Source organism: Vigna unguiculata, chromosome 8, assembly GCF_004118075.2.
Source record: "Vigna unguiculata cultivar IT97K-499-35 chromosome 8, ASM411807v1, whole genome shotgun sequence".
Lineage (NCBI taxonomy): Eukaryota > Viridiplantae > Streptophyta > Magnoliopsida > Fabales > Fabaceae > Vigna > Vigna unguiculata.
Window position 1 is genome coordinate 5,151,670 of NC_040286.1, and position 21,319 is coordinate 5,172,988.

At 34.9% G+C, this 21,319-nt stretch overlaps 2 protein-coding genes across 2 annotated transcripts; one reads left to right on the forward strand and one right to left on the reverse strand.

Moving 5' to 3' along the window:
* Window positions 1-7,541: 7,541 nt before the first annotated feature.
* On the forward strand, window positions 7,542-12,079 carry LOC114193854. The gene is made up of 9 exons (XM_028083814.1): window positions 7,542-8,036; window positions 8,171-8,374; window positions 8,859-8,916; window positions 9,138-9,200; window positions 10,036-10,111; window positions 10,728-10,843; window positions 11,158-11,247; window positions 11,338-11,469; window positions 11,783-12,079. The coding sequence occupies exons 1-9, from the start codon at window positions 7,681-7,683 to the stop codon at window positions 11,915-11,917; spliced, it is 1,230 nt and encodes a 409-aa protein (XP_027939615.1). The 5' UTR covers window positions 7,542-7,680; the 3' UTR covers window positions 11,918-12,079.
* A 5,276-nt stretch (window positions 12,080-17,355) lies between these two features.
* LOC114194281 lies at window positions 17,356-18,996 on the reverse strand. The gene is made up of 4 exons (XM_028084406.1): window positions 18,652-18,996; window positions 17,967-18,564; window positions 17,805-17,879; window positions 17,356-17,657 (listed from the first exon to the last, which is right to left on the reverse strand). Exons 1-4 carry the CDS (start codon window positions 18,994-18,996, stop codon window positions 17,356-17,358), a joined length of 1,320 nt encoding a protein of 439 aa, XP_027940207.1.
* Window positions 18,997-21,319: the final 2,323 nt, after the last annotated feature.

Sequence of the window (21,319 nt, forward strand, 5' to 3'; positions counted from 1 at the left end):
TAAGCAATATTTAAATTTGTCATGTAAAAGTAGAATTAGATTAGGTTAAAGTTCTTTTTCAGATATTAGTTATCACATTTATTTTCACACATCACATATGGTGTCTAACTAAAATATTGTTTCTTACATTAAAAACAAAATTATCACTAAAAACTAATAAAATAAAAGTGAGGTTTTTGACATCCATAACTTTCATGAGTTTATATTAATTTCTGTTTTTTCTTAAACCATACTTTGTATAATGACTACTCATTCAATATTAGAGAATCTATAATTTATTAAATCCAGTGTTTCTTTATAAATTGTTGTGTACTATTTTGCACAATTTTAAATTTAAGAAACCATTATTGTAATTATGATTCACTATATCCATAGCATTATTAACATAACAGTATAATAGCAAATCTTGATAAATTTGTTGGAGTATTTGATCATTTATTGTGGCATAGAATTGGAAGTTTGTGAATTTGTTGGTAACATATAGTTATTAGTTTATTTTAATTTAGATAGGTTTTTTCTTATTATTATTTTAAGAGGGAGTATAAGAAATAATTAAAAATCTCCTTGGATAAAAAATATGTATAAAAATTAAATAAAAAAACTAATGAGAATTTTTAATATAAAATTTAAGAACAGAGAACACAAGTTATGATAAGGAAGGGCATAAAATCTACCATGAAGAAGTGGATTCTCTTGTCGATACACAATTAACCTAGGGACAACTTTTTTTTTTTCACTTAATTATTTTTCTGTTCATACTTTTTTTTTCAATATTTTTTATAAAATGTATTTGCACACTGAGTTTTGGTTTCACTATTTTGAAACTTAAATTCTGAATGTTTATTTGTATGTTATCAAAATATAATTCCAAATATCTACTTTTATATTCTAACTTCCGAAATCCAATATCTCATTCATTATATAAATAAATTTTCATAAGTGTATTTTTAGACTTTTGAATATTTAATTTCATGATAATTTTAAAAAATACTAATTCTTAAATATATAAAAAAAGATATAGACCTTGTAATGTTTAGTTTTAAGTATACAAATAATTTTTGGATTAATTATTTGAAAATAGATAAAATGGAATTTGGAAAGTTGAAATTATCTTTTCTAAATTCATATTTATTTAATAATAGAAGTTACCAAGGTGATTTGAAATTATTACAGTCGATACTAATCTCTATAGACAATAAATTAAGTATTGATAATGCTTTTTTTTTCATAAAATTAATATTTTAGCCACACGTAATAATATCAAACTAACCAGCAAAAATTCGAAAATACTAAATTTAAGAGTATAAACATGAAAATGACCAAAAACGCACGAGTTATATAAGAAAAATAGGAAAAAGTAATTTTGACACCTTTACTTTTAAATAATTATTTTTTTTAATAAAATATTAATTTATATGAACGTGAAATAATAGGAGTTTTGGTTCAAAAATTACCACCGTGAGAATAAGATGGGTGTTTCTTTTTGCACCCTATGATTTTTACCTGCAGTTGTATTAGGAGGTCTAAAATGTCAAATTGTTCGAAAACATACTATTTGTCCTTTACATGTTCTTCTTCTGTTTCCGTCTTTAGACTTCTTAGTTTTTCACTTCCTCCCACTCCTTTGTTTTTTTTTTTTCACGGTATGAATTTTGTTCTTCAAACAAAATTGTATAGTTTGAAAATGTCTTCCACACATTGAAAGTCTTTTTCTAAAAAAAATAGTTTTTGAATTATAGAATATAGAAGTCACTTTGAAATTCAAAAGTCTATTCCAAATTACATCATTCTAAAATGAATTAAAAAAATGTATTATTAATTATACAATCTTAAAATTAATTTTACTTTCAAAATATATAATCTGAAAAATAATTTTGATTTCTATCTGAAAGTAATTATTTTTCACTCTTAGATTGAATTGTAACTCAATTGAATGGTGTATCAAAAGGGTAGATTTTGATATACTTCAAAATTCAACAATGATGTACTTACTCCATTTCTATAGAACAAAAGAAGGGTAATTTTGGTATTTTAAATTTCATGTGGGTGCAGATAAAATTTATGAGTACAAAAAGAAACATTATCAAAGACATTGGTCCATACTTATCTAGGCTAATAGGTTTTCAGTTTTAAGTACAAGAGTAATAAAGAGAACGTTACAACTTGTTGGTATCTTTTCACTCTCTAGACTAACAGGGTTTTCAATTTTAGGTACAAAAGTAATAAAGGTAGGATTACAACTTGTTGGTATCTTTTGACTAACCTGAAACACATTAATTGCTTGAACCATGTGGACCTGGACATTTACTGCTTTCACACTGCCATATAACATCTTTAAATTCATTCTCAAATATAGGTGTCATGAGTCAACTATTATCTTCAATAGTCAATGTAGAGAAAGAGATACTATCCAGCCTCACATCTAACTCGTCCATCTCATTTAATCTCTTATGAAAGAAGACTTTAACTTCATTCTTCACCATATTTAATCCTCACACTATTCTTCCTGGATATCTACCCCTTGATTCCATCTGTTATTCTTCTCCAATTTATAATTAAGTCCTCAAATTCCCTCTCACATTGTCATGCATTTAAACTTCTAAAAGGTTTTGGTCCTTAATATACAACAAGTGAATTTTTTAACACTAAAGCACAATGATCTGATACCACTCTCTCCAATACATATTGCTTGCACTCTTGCCAATGTCCTAGCCATTCTCTAGAGACTAGGACTCTATCTAATATACTTTTTGCACTACCATTAAGTCTATATCATATGTACTTCTGTCCAACTAAAGATAGATCACTCATCTCCATCTTATTTATAAACTCATTGAAACTTATCACTTCTCTCCTACTTATTCCATTCTAGTAAATCCCTTTCCTCTCATATGAGTTTCTAACTGCATTAAAGTTCCCCATTATGGCTGAAGTCTTACAATCATCCTTCTATCCAATTTTTAAATATTTCTTCCCACATATGAATTTTATCTCTTTAATCGCAGGAAGAATATACATTTACTACTACAACAGAGTTATCACTTTTGTTGTGCTTTATAAAAGAAACTGTTATAAAAACTAATTGAAATCACGAAAAAAGCACATTTTTTGAGACATGTAGAATTATTATCCTTAAAGATTTATTTTTAATGTATTGTACAAGTTCCTCAAAATATAACAAAAATTTCCTGAATTTGTCGAGGAGGCTTTCAGAATTAAATAGACCTTTTGGAAAAAGAAAAAGAACCCAAGATAATAATAGAAAGAAAAGAACCAAAAGAACAACTGATGAGGACGAGAAAGATACGAGAAAGATATGAGAACGTTAAGCTGTTAAGTTGTGTTGTGATTTTAGAGGAAGCGAAATGGTCTATTCATAGACAAAGGAAGTGATTTGTTCTGCATAATGACAAGCTTACAGATCACAACGCTTCATTTGACTTGTGGAGGAGGCAGCCAACATCCAACTGTCCTTGCGTAGCCAACGTCCAGTTTGCAGTTGAACATCAACCTCCACCTCTTGCGTTAAAATACTATGCTTCCCACAATCCACTTATATTTAAGTGAAGTGACAACATTTGTGTTCAGAATATAAGCAATATTTTAATTTGTCATGTAATATTAGAATTAGATTTGGTTATTTTAAGTTCTTTTTCAGATATTAGTTATCACATTTATTTCCGCATCACATGTTGTGTGAACTCAAACATTGTTTCTTACATTAAAAACAAAATTATCACTAAAAACTAATAAAATAAAATTGAGGTTTTTGACATGCATAACTTTCATGAGGTTATATTAATCTCCGATTTTTCTTAAATCATACTTTCTATAATAACTATATTTTACTCATTCAATATTCACCAATCTATAATTTATTTTATTAAATCCAGTGTTTCTTTATAAATTGTTGTGTACTATTTTGCACAATTTTAAAGTTAAGAAACCATTATTGTAATTATGATTCACTGTATCCATAACATTATTAACATAATAGTCTAAGAGCAAATCTTGATAAATTTGTTGGAGTATTTGATCATTTATTGTGGCATAGAATTGGAGGTTTGTGAATTTGTTGGTAACATATAGTTATTAGTTAATTTTAATTTAAATAGATTTTTTCTTGTTATTATTTTAAGAGGGAGTATAAGAAATAATTAAAAATCTCCTATGTATAAAAATTAAATAAAAAAAACTAATGAGAATTTTTAATATAAAATTTAAGAACAGAGAACACAAGTTATGATAAGGAAAGACATAAAATCTACCATGAAGCATGTTGTAACTATACATCAAATCTCTTTCAATCTATTCCATATATTGTGAACCTTAGTTAATGCTTAATTTTTTCAATAAATAATTTAATGCAGGTCAAAATAATTTAAAGAATAATTCTACAACTGGTTAGATTCAACACTTGTTATTCAACAAGTAAAGCATAGAATTTTATATCTTAAGTAACGATCACATCTTCATAGAGGCCAGTGAAGAAGTGGATTCTCTTGCCGATGCACAATTACACCTAGGGACAATTTTTTTTTTTCACTTAATTATTTTTCTGTTTATACTTTTTTTTTGTCATTTTTTTTATAAAATGTATTTGTACACTAAGTTTTGGTTTCACTATTTTGAAACTTAAATTCTGGATGTTTATTTGTATGTTATCAAAATATAGTTCCAAATTTCTACTTTTATATTCTAACTCCCGAAATCCAATATCTCATTCATTATATAAGTAAATTTTCATAAGTGTATTTTTAGACTTTTGAATATTCAATTTCATGATCGTTTTTTAAAATACTAATTCTTAAATATATAAAAAAGATATGGATCTTGTCAAGTTTAGTTTTAAGTATACAAATAATTTTTGGATTAATTATTTGAAAATAGATAAAATAGAATTTGAAAAGTAGAAATTATCTTTTCTAAATTCATATTTATTTAATAGTACCAAAACATCATTAGGTGATTTGAAATTATCATAGTCTATACTAATCTCTATAGACATTAAATTAAGTATTGATAATTCTTATTTTTTTTTCATAAATTAAAAGTATTATGTATTATGTGTCACAATAATATTTAAGTCACAAGTAATAATATCAAATTAACCAACAAAATTTCGAAACTAACATTCTGCTGAAAATTACACAAATTCATAAAGAAGTTATTGAAAAAAAGAAAGTACAAGATTTAAGAGTATAAACATCAAAAAGGCCGAAACGCACGAGTTATATAAGGCATTTGGAAAATAAGATGGGTGTTTCTTTTTGCACCCTGTGATTTTTACCTGCAGTCCTATTAGGAGGTGTAAAATGTCAAATTGTTCGTAAACATACTATTTCTCCTTTACATGTTCTTCTTCTGTTTCGGTCTTTAGACTTCTTAGTTTTTCCACTTCCTTCCACTCCTTTGCTTTTTTCACAGTATTATGAATTTTGTTCTTCAAACAAAAGTGTATAGTTTGAAAATGTCTTCCACATTGAAAGTATTTTTCTAAAAAAATAGTTTTCTAATTATAGAATATAGAAGTCACTTTGAAATTCAAAAGTCTATTCCAAATTACATAATTCTAAAATGACTTTAAAAAAATTGTATTATTAATTATACAATCTTAAAATTAATTTTACTTTCAAAATATATAATCTGAAAAATAATTTTGATTTGTATCCGAAAGTAATTATTTTTCACTATTAAATTAAATTGTAACTCGATTGGATGGTGTATCAAAAGGGTAGATTTTAGTATACTTCAAAAATCAACAATGATGTACTTGCTCCATTTCTATAGAACAAAAGAAGGGTAATTTTAGTATTTTAAATTTCATGTAGGTGCAGATAAAATTTATGAGTACAAAAAGAACATTGTCAAAGAGATTGATCCATACTAATCTAGGCTAATAGGATTTTCAGTTTTAAGTACAAGAAAAATAAAGAGAGCATTACAACTTGTTGGTATCTTTTCACTCTCTAAACTAATAGAGTTTTCAGTTTTAGGTACAAAAGTAATAAAGGTAGCGTTACAACTTGTTGGTATCTTTAGACTGATCTGAAATACATTAATTACTTGAACTATCCTGACGTGGACTTTTAGTGTTCTCATATTGTCATATAACATCTTTAATTTCATTCTCAAATATAGATGTCATGAGTTAACTATTATCTTCAATAGTCAATGTAGAGAAAGAGATACTATCCAACCTCACATCTAACCCATCCATCTCATTTAATCTCTTGTGAAAGAAGACTTTAACCTCATTCTTCACCATATTTAATCCTCACACACCATTCTCCCTAGATATCTACCTCTTTGATTCCATTTGTTATTCTTCTCCAATTTATAATTGATTGGAAGTATCTAAAATTGAGATCACCTTGTTGTACACATTAAGTTATTGATTTCTGTCTTATCATTGCTTCCGTATTATAACTTAATATTTTAAAATCATAAAAAATCTTTTGTCTTTCAAGTTTCATGTCAATATCTAAGTCGCTAATATCATCCATCTTCTCCAACTCATTTATCTTCCTAATGATATTCTGTGTAGTATAAGATATGTTCCCAAATGCTTTATTATTCCAAATTTTTAGGTTATGGTTCAATCTTTTCAATTTATCCTTCAAAACCATGATACAAAATCCACTCATTGTATAATTGTTCCATAGTCTTATGACCAAGTCCTCAAATCCCCTCTCACATTGTCATACATTTAAAGTTTTAAAAGGTTTTGGTCCTTAATATACAAAAAGTGAATTTTTTAACACTAAAACACAATGATTTGATACCACTCTCTCCAACACATATTGATCACACCCTTGCCAATGTCTCAGCCATTCTTAGAGATAAGAAATCTATCTAATATACTTTTTGAACTACCATTAAATTTATATAATCTGAAAAATAATTTTGATTTCTATTCGGAAGTAATTATTTTTCACTCTTATTGAATTGTAAATCAATTGAATGGTGTATCAAAATGATAGATTTCGGCTTCAAAAACCAACAATGATGTACTTGCTCCACTGCTATAGAACAAAAGAAGGGTAATTGTGGTGTTTTAAATTTTATGTGGCTGCAGATAAAATTTATGAGAGTACAAAAAGAAACACTATAAGTCAGGTAACAATAACGCATTGGTCCGATAAAAAAGTATAAGTAGCCTTTTACTTTTTCCACTTACATATTTTCTTTTTTCACTTCTTCAACTATGGTGTATTATATTGCCCAACTAACTTTTAAAATCTTATACTTTTCAAAAAAATATTTTAATACACTTCTAGATTATGTATTCTGAAAAATAAAATCTAAACTATTGCTAGGACATATAATTCAATTTTTTTTATATTTTTAATAACATTTTTTCGATAAGTGCAAGAACAATAAAAACATCTTTGTTATTAAATAATAAAAAGGAGGTGAAGAAAGAAAAATACGGAGGTTGGAAAAGTAAAACAAAATGTATCAGAGAACTCAAAATCGTGGCGAAATCTTCTCTACATATGTGCCAAACCTCACCAACGTCCAATAAACTTCAAATTACTCTGAGCAAACACTGACTGACACAAAATTTCTACAAATAATAATAAAATTTCATAACCTTATTTTCCACTGCACTTTGCAGTTTGGACTATACGAGAGTAGTCTGTTAATTTCTCTTATTCAATTGCTATCTAACAGTTAATGGAAATGGCTTCCTCATCCTTCGTCTTAGGTTCAGATTTGAAATGTGTACTCTCTTCAAGGAACACTAAAACCATGTCTGGGTTTGGTGCACTGAGACACATTCACCCAAATGGTTTGTTCAACAAATTCTTCCACTTTCACACTCTATCCACTAGAATGGTGGCAAGGACAACAAAGATGGTTTCTGATGTTTATGTTGGTGGAGACACAAGTAGCAGAGTCAATAGCAAGATGTACACCAAGTTGGACTCTTGTTTGGTGATACCACCTACCCCCAATCGTGCCAAGCCTCGAGCTATAATCAAATTCCTGGGTGGTGCCTTCATTGGGGCTGTTCCTGAAGTTACCTACGGGTTTTTTTTTTTTTGTTACCCTTTTGTTTTTTCAATGCAAAGTTTGAGTCTTTATCATTGATTGCTGGTTTTCTCATGTGGGTGGTGATATTGATGGTGTGATGAGTTTTGTTCCTTTAATTTGCAACTTGCAGGTACCTGATAGAGTTTTTGGCAAAGGAGGGTTTTTTGGTGGTGGTGGTGCCTTATAATGTGACATTTGACCATTCTCAAGCTGCTAAGCAAGTATATGAGAGGTTCCAAACTTGTTTGAGTACTATCCTGACATCTGGGTTGCCTCAAGCCAATCTGTCTCCTGCTCAGCTTGAAGACCTTCCTCTTTTCTCTGTTGGCCATAGGTTGTTGGCTTGTTCAGTGTTTAATACTTCCTCTTTTCCTTTATAAAAAGAATCATGAGAGCATTTTTTTGTCTTAATTATAAGAAACACACAGTACCCATTCTTGAGATGTATTAATAGTTAACTTCTTTCTTACCTTATTTGTTGTGAAGTTTACTAATGATACACTCAATCATTTTCCATATGAGTGAATGTATTTATTGAACTGTTAATAATACAAGCCACACTCATATGTGAGAAAATTATTTACTTTTAGCAATGTCACTAGATATAATTACCACTTAAATCATTTAATCATATGAGCATGTTTAGAATAAAATTTAAAATTATGGTATTGTTAAGTAGAAAAAGATAACCTAACTGTTCATTTTGGTTAGTCTTCGTGATAATTTATTTGTTTCTTATATTATATTGGGGGCAGGATCTTTCTTACTATAATTAATGTCAAGAAAGTAATGTATTTCTTGTTTTTTGAAATCTGTAGCAATGGTGCACTTCTTCAACTACTCATAGGCAGCTTATTTTCAGAGAATATACCCAAGGTCTGGTTATTTTTCTTACTGCTGCAGCAAAAGATTATATTTATACATGCACAGAATGATTTTGATACTATTTTAACTAATATTAGTAGTGTACAAATTAAGTTATTACAACATAGTTTTAGTTTGTGGAAGCATTATGTGGATTATGAAGTTTCATTACTTAAATCTAACTTATAGCAATTCAAGGAGTGTGACGAAAATGTATTTATCTCTTGTGGAAGGCTAATGCTGTAATCTCATACAACAACAGGCCAGCAACGGAGGCAGTCCCATACTTTGAACAGGTATAGACACTCATACTTGATGAAATCTATTACATCAATTTACCCAAGAGTCTTTATAGGCTATTACTTTAATCTAATATCTGTTTCTTCATTCTTGTGGTTATAATAAAGAAATACTTTTTCTAAAAGCTGTGTTAAGTGTTTACCTTCCCACTAGAACTTCTGTTATGAGGATGCACAATTTGAAGGATATATACACCGCTAATATGTTATTTTGGAGAAATATTCACTGTCTTGACAGGATTCTTTGATATTTTTGTATGTCACCTTGAGGATTTGAACCAAATGATTAAGGTTGTGATGAAAACTTAAATGCTGGTTACGTATATGTTTGAAAGTTCAAACACACCTGAACCGGCTTTAATATTTCTTATTCTGTTTCTTTGCATTCAGCATAGCTTCAAAAGCATTCTATAAATCTGTCCAATTAGATGGGAAGCGAATAAGCTTAGGAATACTTCCCTTTCCTTTTCTGATCCCATTTGAAATAACTGGCTAGTAAGCTAAAGAGATGTAACATTTATACATATTGACATAAGAATTATTGGCATACCATCCACATAATGGCATTCAAAGATAAATTTAATCTTCTAGAACAGTAATGAAGATGCTCATTGAGGTGTTTTTTATCTCTTTATTCATATAATCCAGTATTGCATCAGAACCACTGAATTCAAGATGGTTCATGAAATAATTTCGTATGTCCTTACAGAGATAAGATGTTCTTCAAAGGGGATAATATTACATATATTCGTACTGAATTTCAGCTGATAGAGCATTTTTATAAGTTGTTCATCTCCATTGTGCTCTAAAACTTTGCAGTGCTGCCCTGCAGTTGGGTCCTGCAGTCAGCCAAATGATGCCAGTTATGGAGGCAGCTCCTTTTTATTCAATAGCTAGAAATGCATCAGGTATCTCCTCAGCTCGCTTCTGATGGTTTTGCTTTTGCATCAGCGTTTTGTGATGCTGAAGATATCTTACTCTTCCAATTACAAAAAAACGACAGCATTGCCATCATTACCTTCTTTGTTATATGTTACTGTCTAAGATCCTACATATTCATTCCGTAACTCAATCTTATAAACTATTCAAACTTTGTAAAACTTGTTTAAGTCATATTTCTAGTTGATGTGAAATTAAACTACCATCCTACAATTGAGTCCCCAAAGAGGTTGTATATAAGGTGGTCTAGGGGGATGACTGCAATTAAAGAGACTTTTCCAACAATATGCAATGGGAGGGTTGTATAGAATGATCCTCCTCTACACTTGCTTTTCTTTACTACAAGTCAGGTGATTGAATAAGTACAGAATTTTGGAAGTTAGATATGATATAGTAACTTTTTCTAAATCAAAGGTCTTGGTCTAAAAACCAAAATTGTTGTTGGCCCTCATAATATAACTCTGCTTTTATAATTGTTGCCCTACCACCTCAACACTCAGTTGTAATCCTCGGTGTGTTTAAAAATTAACTATATTAACTTTTTGTATCTATGATGATAATGCATGTCATCTGTAATCTATGTAGGAGATGCATTGAAGATGGTGTTGGATGCTGTTAGATCAACTCTACCAGAATCTGAGCAAGAAAGACTGAATTCCTTAACTAAATTTGTTGATCAGTTGCCATCAGTAATGAATGAGGTACTTGTTAACTGTTGATTGGAGATTATTTTATGCTATTTATTTCACTTATGTAAGTGTTAATGGGAACACCACCTTGTAGGTGAAGTTTTGTTTTTGATTCCCATGCCTCCTGTTATTGTTTATGTACCAACCACATCCTGCATAATCTTTTTCCTTGTTAATTTTTCATTTATTGGATGCATATATGATTCCTAAGGCAATGGATGGACTTTGTGATCATTGACTTTTCATGATGCTTAAATCTTAATTAACATGTTGATGAGTGCATATGTGTATGCATATTTATTGGTGTTTATATATATCTCTGCCAGGTTTCGCAAGGAGTATCAGAGTTCAAGCCAACACCATCTGAAAACCGTGACTGCTTTAAATGTTCATACAATGTTGAACACACACTATTGGTTTGTCTAATGCTCTATGCCTTAGAACTTGTTCTTGAACTCAACTCAGAACTCAACTAAGGTAAAATGTGTCTGATATTGCCTCTCTAGGTGAAGTTCAATTTTGATGCAATTGATGAGACAGATATTCTTGAAGAAACACTAAAGCCTCGTGTGGAGTCATTGGGAGGGACATTAGAGAAAGTGACATTGAGTGGTAACCACATCACACCATGCATTCAGGTCAAACTTCTTTGCATCCTCCTTTTGTACCATACTTCTGTTCATCACAGTAAACTTTTCCTCTTTGCTGGAATATGCTTTCTTGAATTATCATGGCAGTGAAGTGACTTAGTTCACATGCAAATTGCATTATAGGGAATATAGTTTAACCATTCTAAAATCATGCAGGAATAGCAGATTTTCTAATTAAGGATCATTTCGGACCTTTCTTTTTCTCAAACACTTATATACTCTCAAATACTTATATACCGTAAATTGATCTTATATTTAGTCGATAACTTATCTAAAATTCGATTTTTGATTGGGAGGTCAGGGAGTGAGGTGGGAAGTGGGTAAATTGTATACTCCTGCAGATGCTGTTGCTCAAGGGCTTACATCTCTTTCGTTGAATGACACCAAGATCCTTGCCAGAACTATTAGTGACTGGTTCAGACGCTATGAGGCTTGAAGTGAAAGGGAAAACAATGCAAATATAATAATATAATTTTTTCTATAAGGCATCATTATGGTGCATGTTTTGGATTTTTGAACCTATGAAGTGTATATAACTTGTATAGGTTAAGATAAATGTTGATAGTTTATATCATTTATTGGATTATGCTTGTTTGCATATGCTTTTTTCAGAATTAGGATGTATCAAAAGTTCAAACAAATATAGTTTCATAGTATAATAATACTCTTTAGAGTATTCTAGATATGACTATATTTAGGATATGTTATGAGAAACTTTTCCTCAAGAATTTTTAGAAAACAAAAAGGAAAGTTAAATGAATTTTTTGTTGTAATCTGATTATATTTCTTCACCAATAAAATTATTATTATTGTTATTATTATAATTATGAAATTAAATATAAATAATTTTTATAACTATTATAAATAATTTTGATTTTATTGATAGTTTTATAATTAAAAGGTTAAATTAAAAAAATTAGAGCTGTCAAAATGGGTCATCCGGTTTGGCCCGCGACGGGTTGGCCACTTAGTGGACCAACCTAACTCGGTTCACTTATTAGCGCGTCAACAAAATTAGAACCTGACCCGACACACCACGGGTTGGCGGGTTAAACGGGTTGGCTCACTGGCTCACTTAATTAAAAAATAAAAACATAATTTTTTTTCTTCAATCTCAAGAAAACTAAATTATAATTACGATTAAAATCTAAATAAACTTCAATACAATCCAAATAAAATCTCAAATTATGTTAAATTCCAAAATCACAAAAATATAAATTACTATCTAACATCAAATCATTATTATCACTTATAAAACTATAGTATTAGAATCTTAAATGAATAAATCCACAACATTTTCATCTCTTGAAACATCTTCTTTATCCCTGTCCACAAAATATATATATATATATATATATATATATATATATATATATATATATATATATATATATATATATATATATATATATATATATATATATATATATATATATATTATATATTATTCAGCGATGGCCTCCAGAGCATGCTCAATACTCATCCAGTCCATCAGGCTACAACGTCCCTATCACCATTACCACTGCCAGAGGTTTTCATATCTGCTCACATCAACAAAGTTGATGATCATCGCAATAGAGAAGACCACACACAACATACAAGAAAGCAAAAGGGTAAGCTAGTGTAAAGGAAATCTCATATTGTAATAGTGCACAGGTAATCTTACAGCCAAGCATAAATAACAAGCATCACAACCATAGCTATCAAAATATATGAGACCCCAAGACTTGACTATCCGGATACGTGACTGAGGCACCACCACGTGGCAGTGGAATTATGTCCTAGCAATGAGGCGTCACCGCGAGGCCTTCACGAAATTATACCCTTACAGGAGGCACCACCACGTGGCCTTCGTGGAATTACGCCCTAGCCTTGAGGCACCACCACGACCCCCCATGGAATTACGTCCTTTTGTCGAGGCACCACCAGGAACTCCCTTTTAGAGGGTCCATGGAATTACGTCCAACATATGAGGCGCCACGAAGATCTCTCACTACAAGAGTCATGGAATTATGCCCTACCCATACTTTATACATGTTTCACTAACCAATCAGCAGTCCCCATAATACTAACATCATGTATAACAATCCCATCTTGCAACTCTAGCTTTCCAATCCATATAACATACAACAACATACCATTCCCATCGCAATCTCATACATCAAACATGGCATCATCCCTCAACCCACATAGTAAAGCATCTAGATCCAATAAGCAATCATACATCAACACACCATTCAACAATAGTACCAAATTTACCCCACAGTCTCGCTCAGGCTAGCAGGTCCCGCTCAGGCGAGGGAGGTCCACTCGCTCAGGCGAAACCCTTATCGCCTAGGTGAGAACACGAAAGAGGGAGAGCGGACTCTGCGAGGTCTCGTTCAGGCGAGTCCCTTCTCGCTTAGGCGAGACCACTCCTCGCTCAAAAATAAAAACCTCTCGTCTAAGCGAGAGATCGAGCATCAGGTCCTGGGCGAGCCTCTGCTAATTTCGCTTAGGCGAGGCAAGCTCGCTTGGGCGAGAAAACCAGTGCTCGCCACTGCTCTCTCATGCACAACACAGAACCCACATCGAAAACACATTTTTACCAATGTCAAACCAACAAAACACGAGCACACCTCAAGAATATAACTTGAACTTAGAAAACATGCGAAGAATCTAAGGAAATCGTAAACCCTAACTTCCCTTACCTGGAAAGGGCTTATACGGGACCTCGACACCAACTGCGGAGCGCAACAGTTCGAGGAGCAGTCTTAGAAACTGGAAGAACAGCGGGGCAGAGAAAGAACAAAGTGATTATGGGACCCTAGGAGGAAGAACACAAAAAAAAATAAGCTTCAGGGAGTACAGGTACAAGCTCGAGAGCACTTACATGGAGCGACAAACAAAGATGAGCTCAGGAAATCTTTGGCCAAGATTAGAGTCGAGCCCTAGCAGAGCGTTCTGAAAGGAAATGGGCAGCGCTTAGGGTTCTGTTTTGCAAGAATGAGTCAGAAATGGAAACCCTAGCAGCTTTAAGGCCTTAGCACCCTATGGGCTAGCCCTTAGGCCCAACAGATTAAGGCCAACCCTTAAACATTAGGGCAGAAAAATAAAGCTGGGCCTTAAATTCTCCCTAACAACAAAATTTTTGACCTCGAAAATAAAACTTACCAAGCAAAAAGGTGTGGGTGTGATTTCCTCATATCCTCCTCCAACTCCCAAGTAGAGTCACCTGCCCTCCGATCCCAGATGACCTTGACTAATCTGACTGTTTTTCCTCTGCATTCCTCCACCTTGCTATCCTCTAGGGCAATGGGTGGTACTTCCACAGTGAGGTCCTCCCTGATCGGTATATCCTCCGCTTCCAACACATGAGCCGGATCGAACACATACTTCCTCAACTGCGACACGTGGAACACCGGGTGAAGATTCGCCAACTGAGGAGGCAAGGCTATCTCATAAGCTACTGGTCCAATCCTCCTCGAGATCTAATAAGGACCAAGGAACTTAGGAGAAAGTTTTCTTGAGCGGAGAGCCCTTTTCACACCAGTGGTTCGGGTCACCCTCAAGAACACGTGATCTCCAGTCTCGAATTCCAAGGGCCTCCTCCTACGGTCTGCATAGGCCTTTTGTCTGCTCTGTGAAGCCCACATCCTGTCCCTCAGCAACCTCATCTTCTCGGTGGTCTGCTCCAACAACTCAGGTTCAACTAACACTGCCTCCCATCCTGATACCAACACAAGGGGGTCCTACACCTTCGACCATAAAGAGCTTCATATGGCGCCATCCCGATGCTCACATGGAAACTATTATTATAGGTGAACTCAATCAATGATAACACTTCACCCCAAGCGCCCAAGTGATCCATTATGCAGGTCTGTAGCAAGTCCTTAAGTGATTGGATTGTCCTCTCAGACTGGCCATCTGTCTGAGGATGATAGGCTAAACTCATCGCGAGCTTGCTCCCCAGAGCGCTCTGCAAGGTCTGCCAAAACCGCGATGTGAACCGTGGATCCCTGTCTGATACAATGCTCGAAGGCACCCCATGTAACCTCAAAATCTCCTTGATGCACAACTGAGCCAGCTTAGCCATAGACATCCTCAAGTTCATCGCCAAGAAATGCGCACTATTGGTCAGTCAGTCCACTATGACCCAAATGGTGTCATGCCCTCTAAAAATTCGTGGCAAATGGGTCACAAAGTCCATCGAGATGCTATCCCATTTCCACACTGGTATCTCTAAGGGTTGCATAATCCCACCGGGTCTCTGATGCTCTACCTTTGCCTTTTGACAGGTCAGACAGGCCGACACGAACTGTGCTACCTCCTTCTTCATACCCTGCCACCAGAAATTTTCCTTGAGATCCTAGTACATCTTAGTCATGCCCGGATGCAGACTGAGACGACTTTTGTGTCCTTCCTCCATGATCAACTTCTTCACCTCGACATCGTCGGGAACACACACCATGCCCTGAAATCTAAATATGCCATCACTACCCAAGGTAAAGTCCTTTGCCTCTTCTGACCCCAGTTGCTTTCTAACCCTGTTCAGGCTGGCATCCACTAACTGGCTCTCTCTAACTGAATCCAAGAAATCACTAGATATACTCAAGGTGCTACACCTAATGAATTCAGATCCCAATTCCACCTGCAGCTTCATATCCCTGAACTGCTCTAGTAGCTCCACCTCCTTGATCATAAGGTGAGCAGTGTGTACAGTCTTCCTACTCAGAGCATCGGCTACCATGTTTGCCTTCCCCGGATGATATAACAGTTCGAAATCATAGTCCTTCAGAAACTCCATCCATCGTCTCTGCCTCATGTTTAACTCTTTCTGATCGAATAAGTACTTGAGACTTTTGTGATCACTGAATACACGGAACTGTGCACCGTAAAGGTAGTGCCTCCAAATTTTCAAGGCAAACACGATAGCCGCCAACTCCAAGTCATGAGTGGGGTAGTTTCTCTCATGCACATTGAGTTGCCTCGAAGCATAGGCCACCGCCTTCCTCTCCTGCATCAACACGCAACCCAAACCTAGATGAGAGGCATCACAATAGACCTCAAAAGGTTTCCCAATATCGGGGATCACTAGGATTGAAGCACTCGTCAACCTCCGGTTAAGCTCTTGGAAGCTTTCCTCACACTTTTTAGTCCAAGTGAAAGGTTGGTCCTTCCGAGTAAGTTGCGTCAAGGGCGCCACTACCTTGGAGAATCCCTCAATAAACCTTCTATAGTAACCTGCGAGGTCCACGAAGCTCCTTATCTCAGTCGCCGACTTAGGACTTTCCCACTTTACCATTGCCTCTACCTTTGCTGGATCCACTGCTATCCCTTGGGCGGATATCACATGTCCCAAGAATTGCACTTCATCCATCCAAAATTCACACTTGGACATTTTAGCATATAGCTTCTTCTCCCTCAGAATACCAAGTACTACCCTCAGGTGCTCGGCATGCTCCTCCTGAGTCCTGGAATAGATAAGGATGTTGTCTATGAAGACTACGATAAACTTATATAGGAACGGTCTGAATATCCGGTTCATGTAGTTCATGAACACTACTGGAGCATTGGTCACACCAAAAGGCATAACCACATACTCATAGTGTCTGTACCGGGACCTGAAGGCTGTCTTCTGCACATCATCCGCCTTCACCAAGATTTGGTGATAACCCGACCGCAAGTCAATCTTCGAGAATACCAATGACCCATGCAACTGATCCATCAGGTCGTCTATTCTCGGGAGTGGATATTTGTTCTTGATCGTCATTTTGTTTGACTGTTTGTAGTCTACACACAGGCGTGAACTCCCATCCTTTTTCTTCACCAACAGCACTGGTGCTCCCCAAGGCGACGTACTAGGTCATATAAATTGTTTCCCCAGTAAATCCTCTATCTGCTTCTTGAGTTCCACCAACTCTGCCGGAGCCATCGACATTGGCCCGATTCTGGTACCAGGTCGATAGAGAATTCCACCTCTCTATTGGGAGGCAACCCTGGCACCTCCTCTGGGAATATATCCTCGAACTCGTGTACTACTGGTATGATTAATGTCTCTTCCCCCTTCTCCACCTCGAGATGAGTGAAAATGATGAAGCATTGCGCCCTCCTCTGAATCTCCCTCACCACTCCCTGGAATGATAACAACTCAGGCTCCTCTGAGTCGGGAAACAACAATATTTTCTCTCGACAATCTATAAGGATACGATTGGTAGAGAGCCAATCCATCCCCAAGATCACTTCCAACTCCTGTAGAGGTAGACAGATCAGATTCACTTTGTACCTCCGCCCCTCTACCTCCACCGGACACCTAGCACACAAGGACAACGTCCTGACCAAACTCGATGCCGGAGTATACACTACAAGTTCACACTGCAGCTCACACACCGGCAGACCCAACTTTTTCACACAAGCATCTGACATAAATGAGTGTGTCGCTCCAGAATCATATAACACACAACAAGCTTTCCTAGTTATCAAACAATGGCCTATAACAAGGTTACCTGAGCCTGCAGCCTCCGCTCCGGTCATGGCGTACACTCTGTCGGTCGCCTGAGGCCTGTTGCCTCTATGCCTCTGCTGGTTCTGTGCAAGAGCCTGTACTACAGGTCGCATCACTGCTCTAGCAAGGGTGGGGCAGTCCCTCCCAAAGTGACCTTCCTTGCCACAGTTGTTGCACTTCTTGAAGCCTGCAAGCTGTGGGCAAACATTCCTCTTGTGTGGTTCCCCACACTGGTAGCACCGAATCCTGCTCTGCTGGGGAGAAGACTCCCTAGACCCTTGAGACTGGAAATGGGGCCTAGAGTAGGGTTTCCTCCTCTCTTCGTGCTTGTGCCTAGATCCCGATGGTCCTCCCACGCTCTGCTGGTGTGGGCGTTGAGTCTCCACCTCCACGTTCATCTTCTCCATGACCCTAGCCTTCTCCACCAAGGCTGCAAAGTCCTTGATGGATAATGGGGCCACCATCAGACGAAGATCACCACGAATGTCGTTCTCGAACTTCCTGCATCGCCACTTTTCATCCAGTGGCATGGTGTAGAAGCGGCTGAGATGCTTGAAGTTTTCCGCATACTCAGTCACAGATCTGTTCCCCTGAGTTAGCTGTAGAAACTTTACCTCTTTAGCGTACTTAACGTTGTCGGGGAAGTACTCAGAGAGAAATTTTCTCCTAAAGACTTCCTAAGTAACTGCCTCCTGCCTCTCCTCCATCATGGACTTCATACAGACCCACCAGTGCTTAGCCTCACCCGTGAGCATATACACCACGGAAGCCACTCTACTCTCCTGTGGGCACATCTTAGCATCGAATATCCTCTCTAGGTCTTTCAACCACTGGTCTACTGCGTCCAGACTGGTCTTGCCTCCAAACTTCACCGGGTGGTGTTTCAGAAAGTCCTCCAGAATCCACTCCCTAACTGTAGCTCGTGGCTCCGGGCCAAAAGCAGGGGCAGCTACCCTGTTTTCCTCCAGTTGACGGAGGGCCTCCATATGCTGCCTGTGAGCATCCTCAACAGCCGCTCTGGCAGCCTCCATTTGCTACTGTTCCAGCGCTGCCGCCTGTCGTTGCATTGATGCTTCATGTCGTTACATCTAAGGAAATCGTAAACCCTAACTTCCCTTACCTGGAAAGGGCTTATACGGGACCTCGACACCAACTGCGGAGCGCAACGGTTCGAGGAGCAGTCTCAGAAACTGGAAGAACAGCGGGGCAGAAAAAGAACAAAGTCATTATGGGACCCTAGGAGGAAGAACACAAAAAAATAAGCTTCAGGGAGTACAGGTACAAGCTCGAGAACACTTACATGGAGCGACAAACAAAGATGAGCTCGGGAAATCTTTGGCCAAGATCGGAGTCGAGCCCTAGCAAAGCGTTCTGAAAGGAAAAGGGGCAGCGCTTAGGGTTCTATTTTGCAAGAATGATTCAGAAATGGAAACCCTAACAGCTTTAGGGCCTTAGCACCCTATGGGTCAGCCCTTAGGCCCAACAGATTAAGGCCAACCCTTAAACATTAGGGCAAAAAAATAAAACTGGACCTTACAATTAACAATGAATATTTTAATCCAAACAATTAGAATAAGATCACTATTTTTAAAATATTGAACAATTTGAATATTTTTATTTTAAAACAAGATAGGAATTATAAAGGAAATGATGAAAAAAAAATCTATTTTTTTTCTAATTTTTTTTGTATATTTTTTATTTGATTTAGCTATATTGAATTTGTATAAAATATGTTATCTCAAACTTTTTGCAAGAATCGGGAGCTAAATTATTGGAAAGTACACTTCCAAATCTTTCTTTAGGTGTTGTTCAAATAATACATTTTTTAGAATTATTGGCACAAAATTATTAATAATAACGTTGTTTGCCAAAATAAGGAAAAGTCCAAAAATAACATAAAAGCTCTATGTTGTCCCAACACTTTATAATAATATTTGAGAAGTTGAAGGAGATTCATGACTTTTTTTTTCTTCACTATCAACTTATATATCATGCATTAATTATCTATTATTGCAGAAAAGAAAACCAATGATTCCACCAACCTACCCTTCCTTTTTGAATTCTATTCACACCCAAGTTCACACAAAACACCATTGAAGTAGGAGGTAGAAAGTTTCTAAAGCAAAAAAGCAAAAAAGGTTAATGGAAATTCATCATGACCCTCCTCCTCCTCTCCTACCTCCTCCTTCTCAATTGTCTTTTGCTTATAGCCAATTGAAAAAATGGACAACGCAAAACAAACACAGACCATTATGAAAACCAAAGCTCCAAGTTGTGCTGATGCAGATGTTCATGGCCGTGTCTTTGCAAATCAAAATTTAGGATAACATGGACAACAATATCTGAGGAAACAAGTTAGAAGAAGGCTTACTAATAGGCCTCTTGAAGAAAGGCTAATGAATATAGCATACGTAAGGAAGGAGATTGTCAATGCCTTGAAATACCACAAGGCTACCATGAAAGTGGCAAGTGAGCATCAACAACACATGTAGGGATGACAACGGGGCGGGACGAGGACGAGTTTCACTATCCCATACCCATCCCCGTAAAAAAAATTCATCCCCATCCCCATACCCAAACCCAACGGGTATTAAACTTTTGTCCCATTCTCATCCCCACCGGGTAACGGGTATAATCTCGTACCCATACCCGTACCCGTTTTCTTACTACTTTAATATTAATTTTAATTAATTTTTATAAAATAAAAAAAATTACGATAAAGGAAACATAATATTATCAAATATTCAATATTAGGAGGATGATTTGTTTCTTCGATATCAAATACTTTGAAATAAATTATAATTGTTTACATTAGATTAGAATACCAAATAAAATCTCATGAGAACCAAACCATTTATTAAATTTGCAAACATTAATGATACCTACTTTATAAATTTTAAAAATATTTTTTAAAAAAATATAAAAGGAAAAAAATATTCAAATTAAAATATATTTTAAATGTTTGTTTACTTCAATTTTTTAAATTATAATGAATCTGTTTTTTATACACTAATCAAAGTTATAATACATCACTTGACCAAAATGACGCAAAGAACAAATAATAAACATAATAATAAAATTTTAACATAGATCTTGTATCTTTTGAACTTCAATATATGTTGGATGGTGGTAAAAAAATATTTATGGCAATCACATTAAATTTTTATATTGTAGTAAATAAAAATAATTTATACAATTATAGTGAAAAAAATTAAAGTATGATGTAATGAGTTAGAAAATAAAAAATAATTAGATAAAATTTATCGAAATAGTATTCTACATGATGAAAATAAACAGAAAATAAAAATATTAAAAAATTAACAAATGTATGTCTTATAAACAATTTGGAGACCA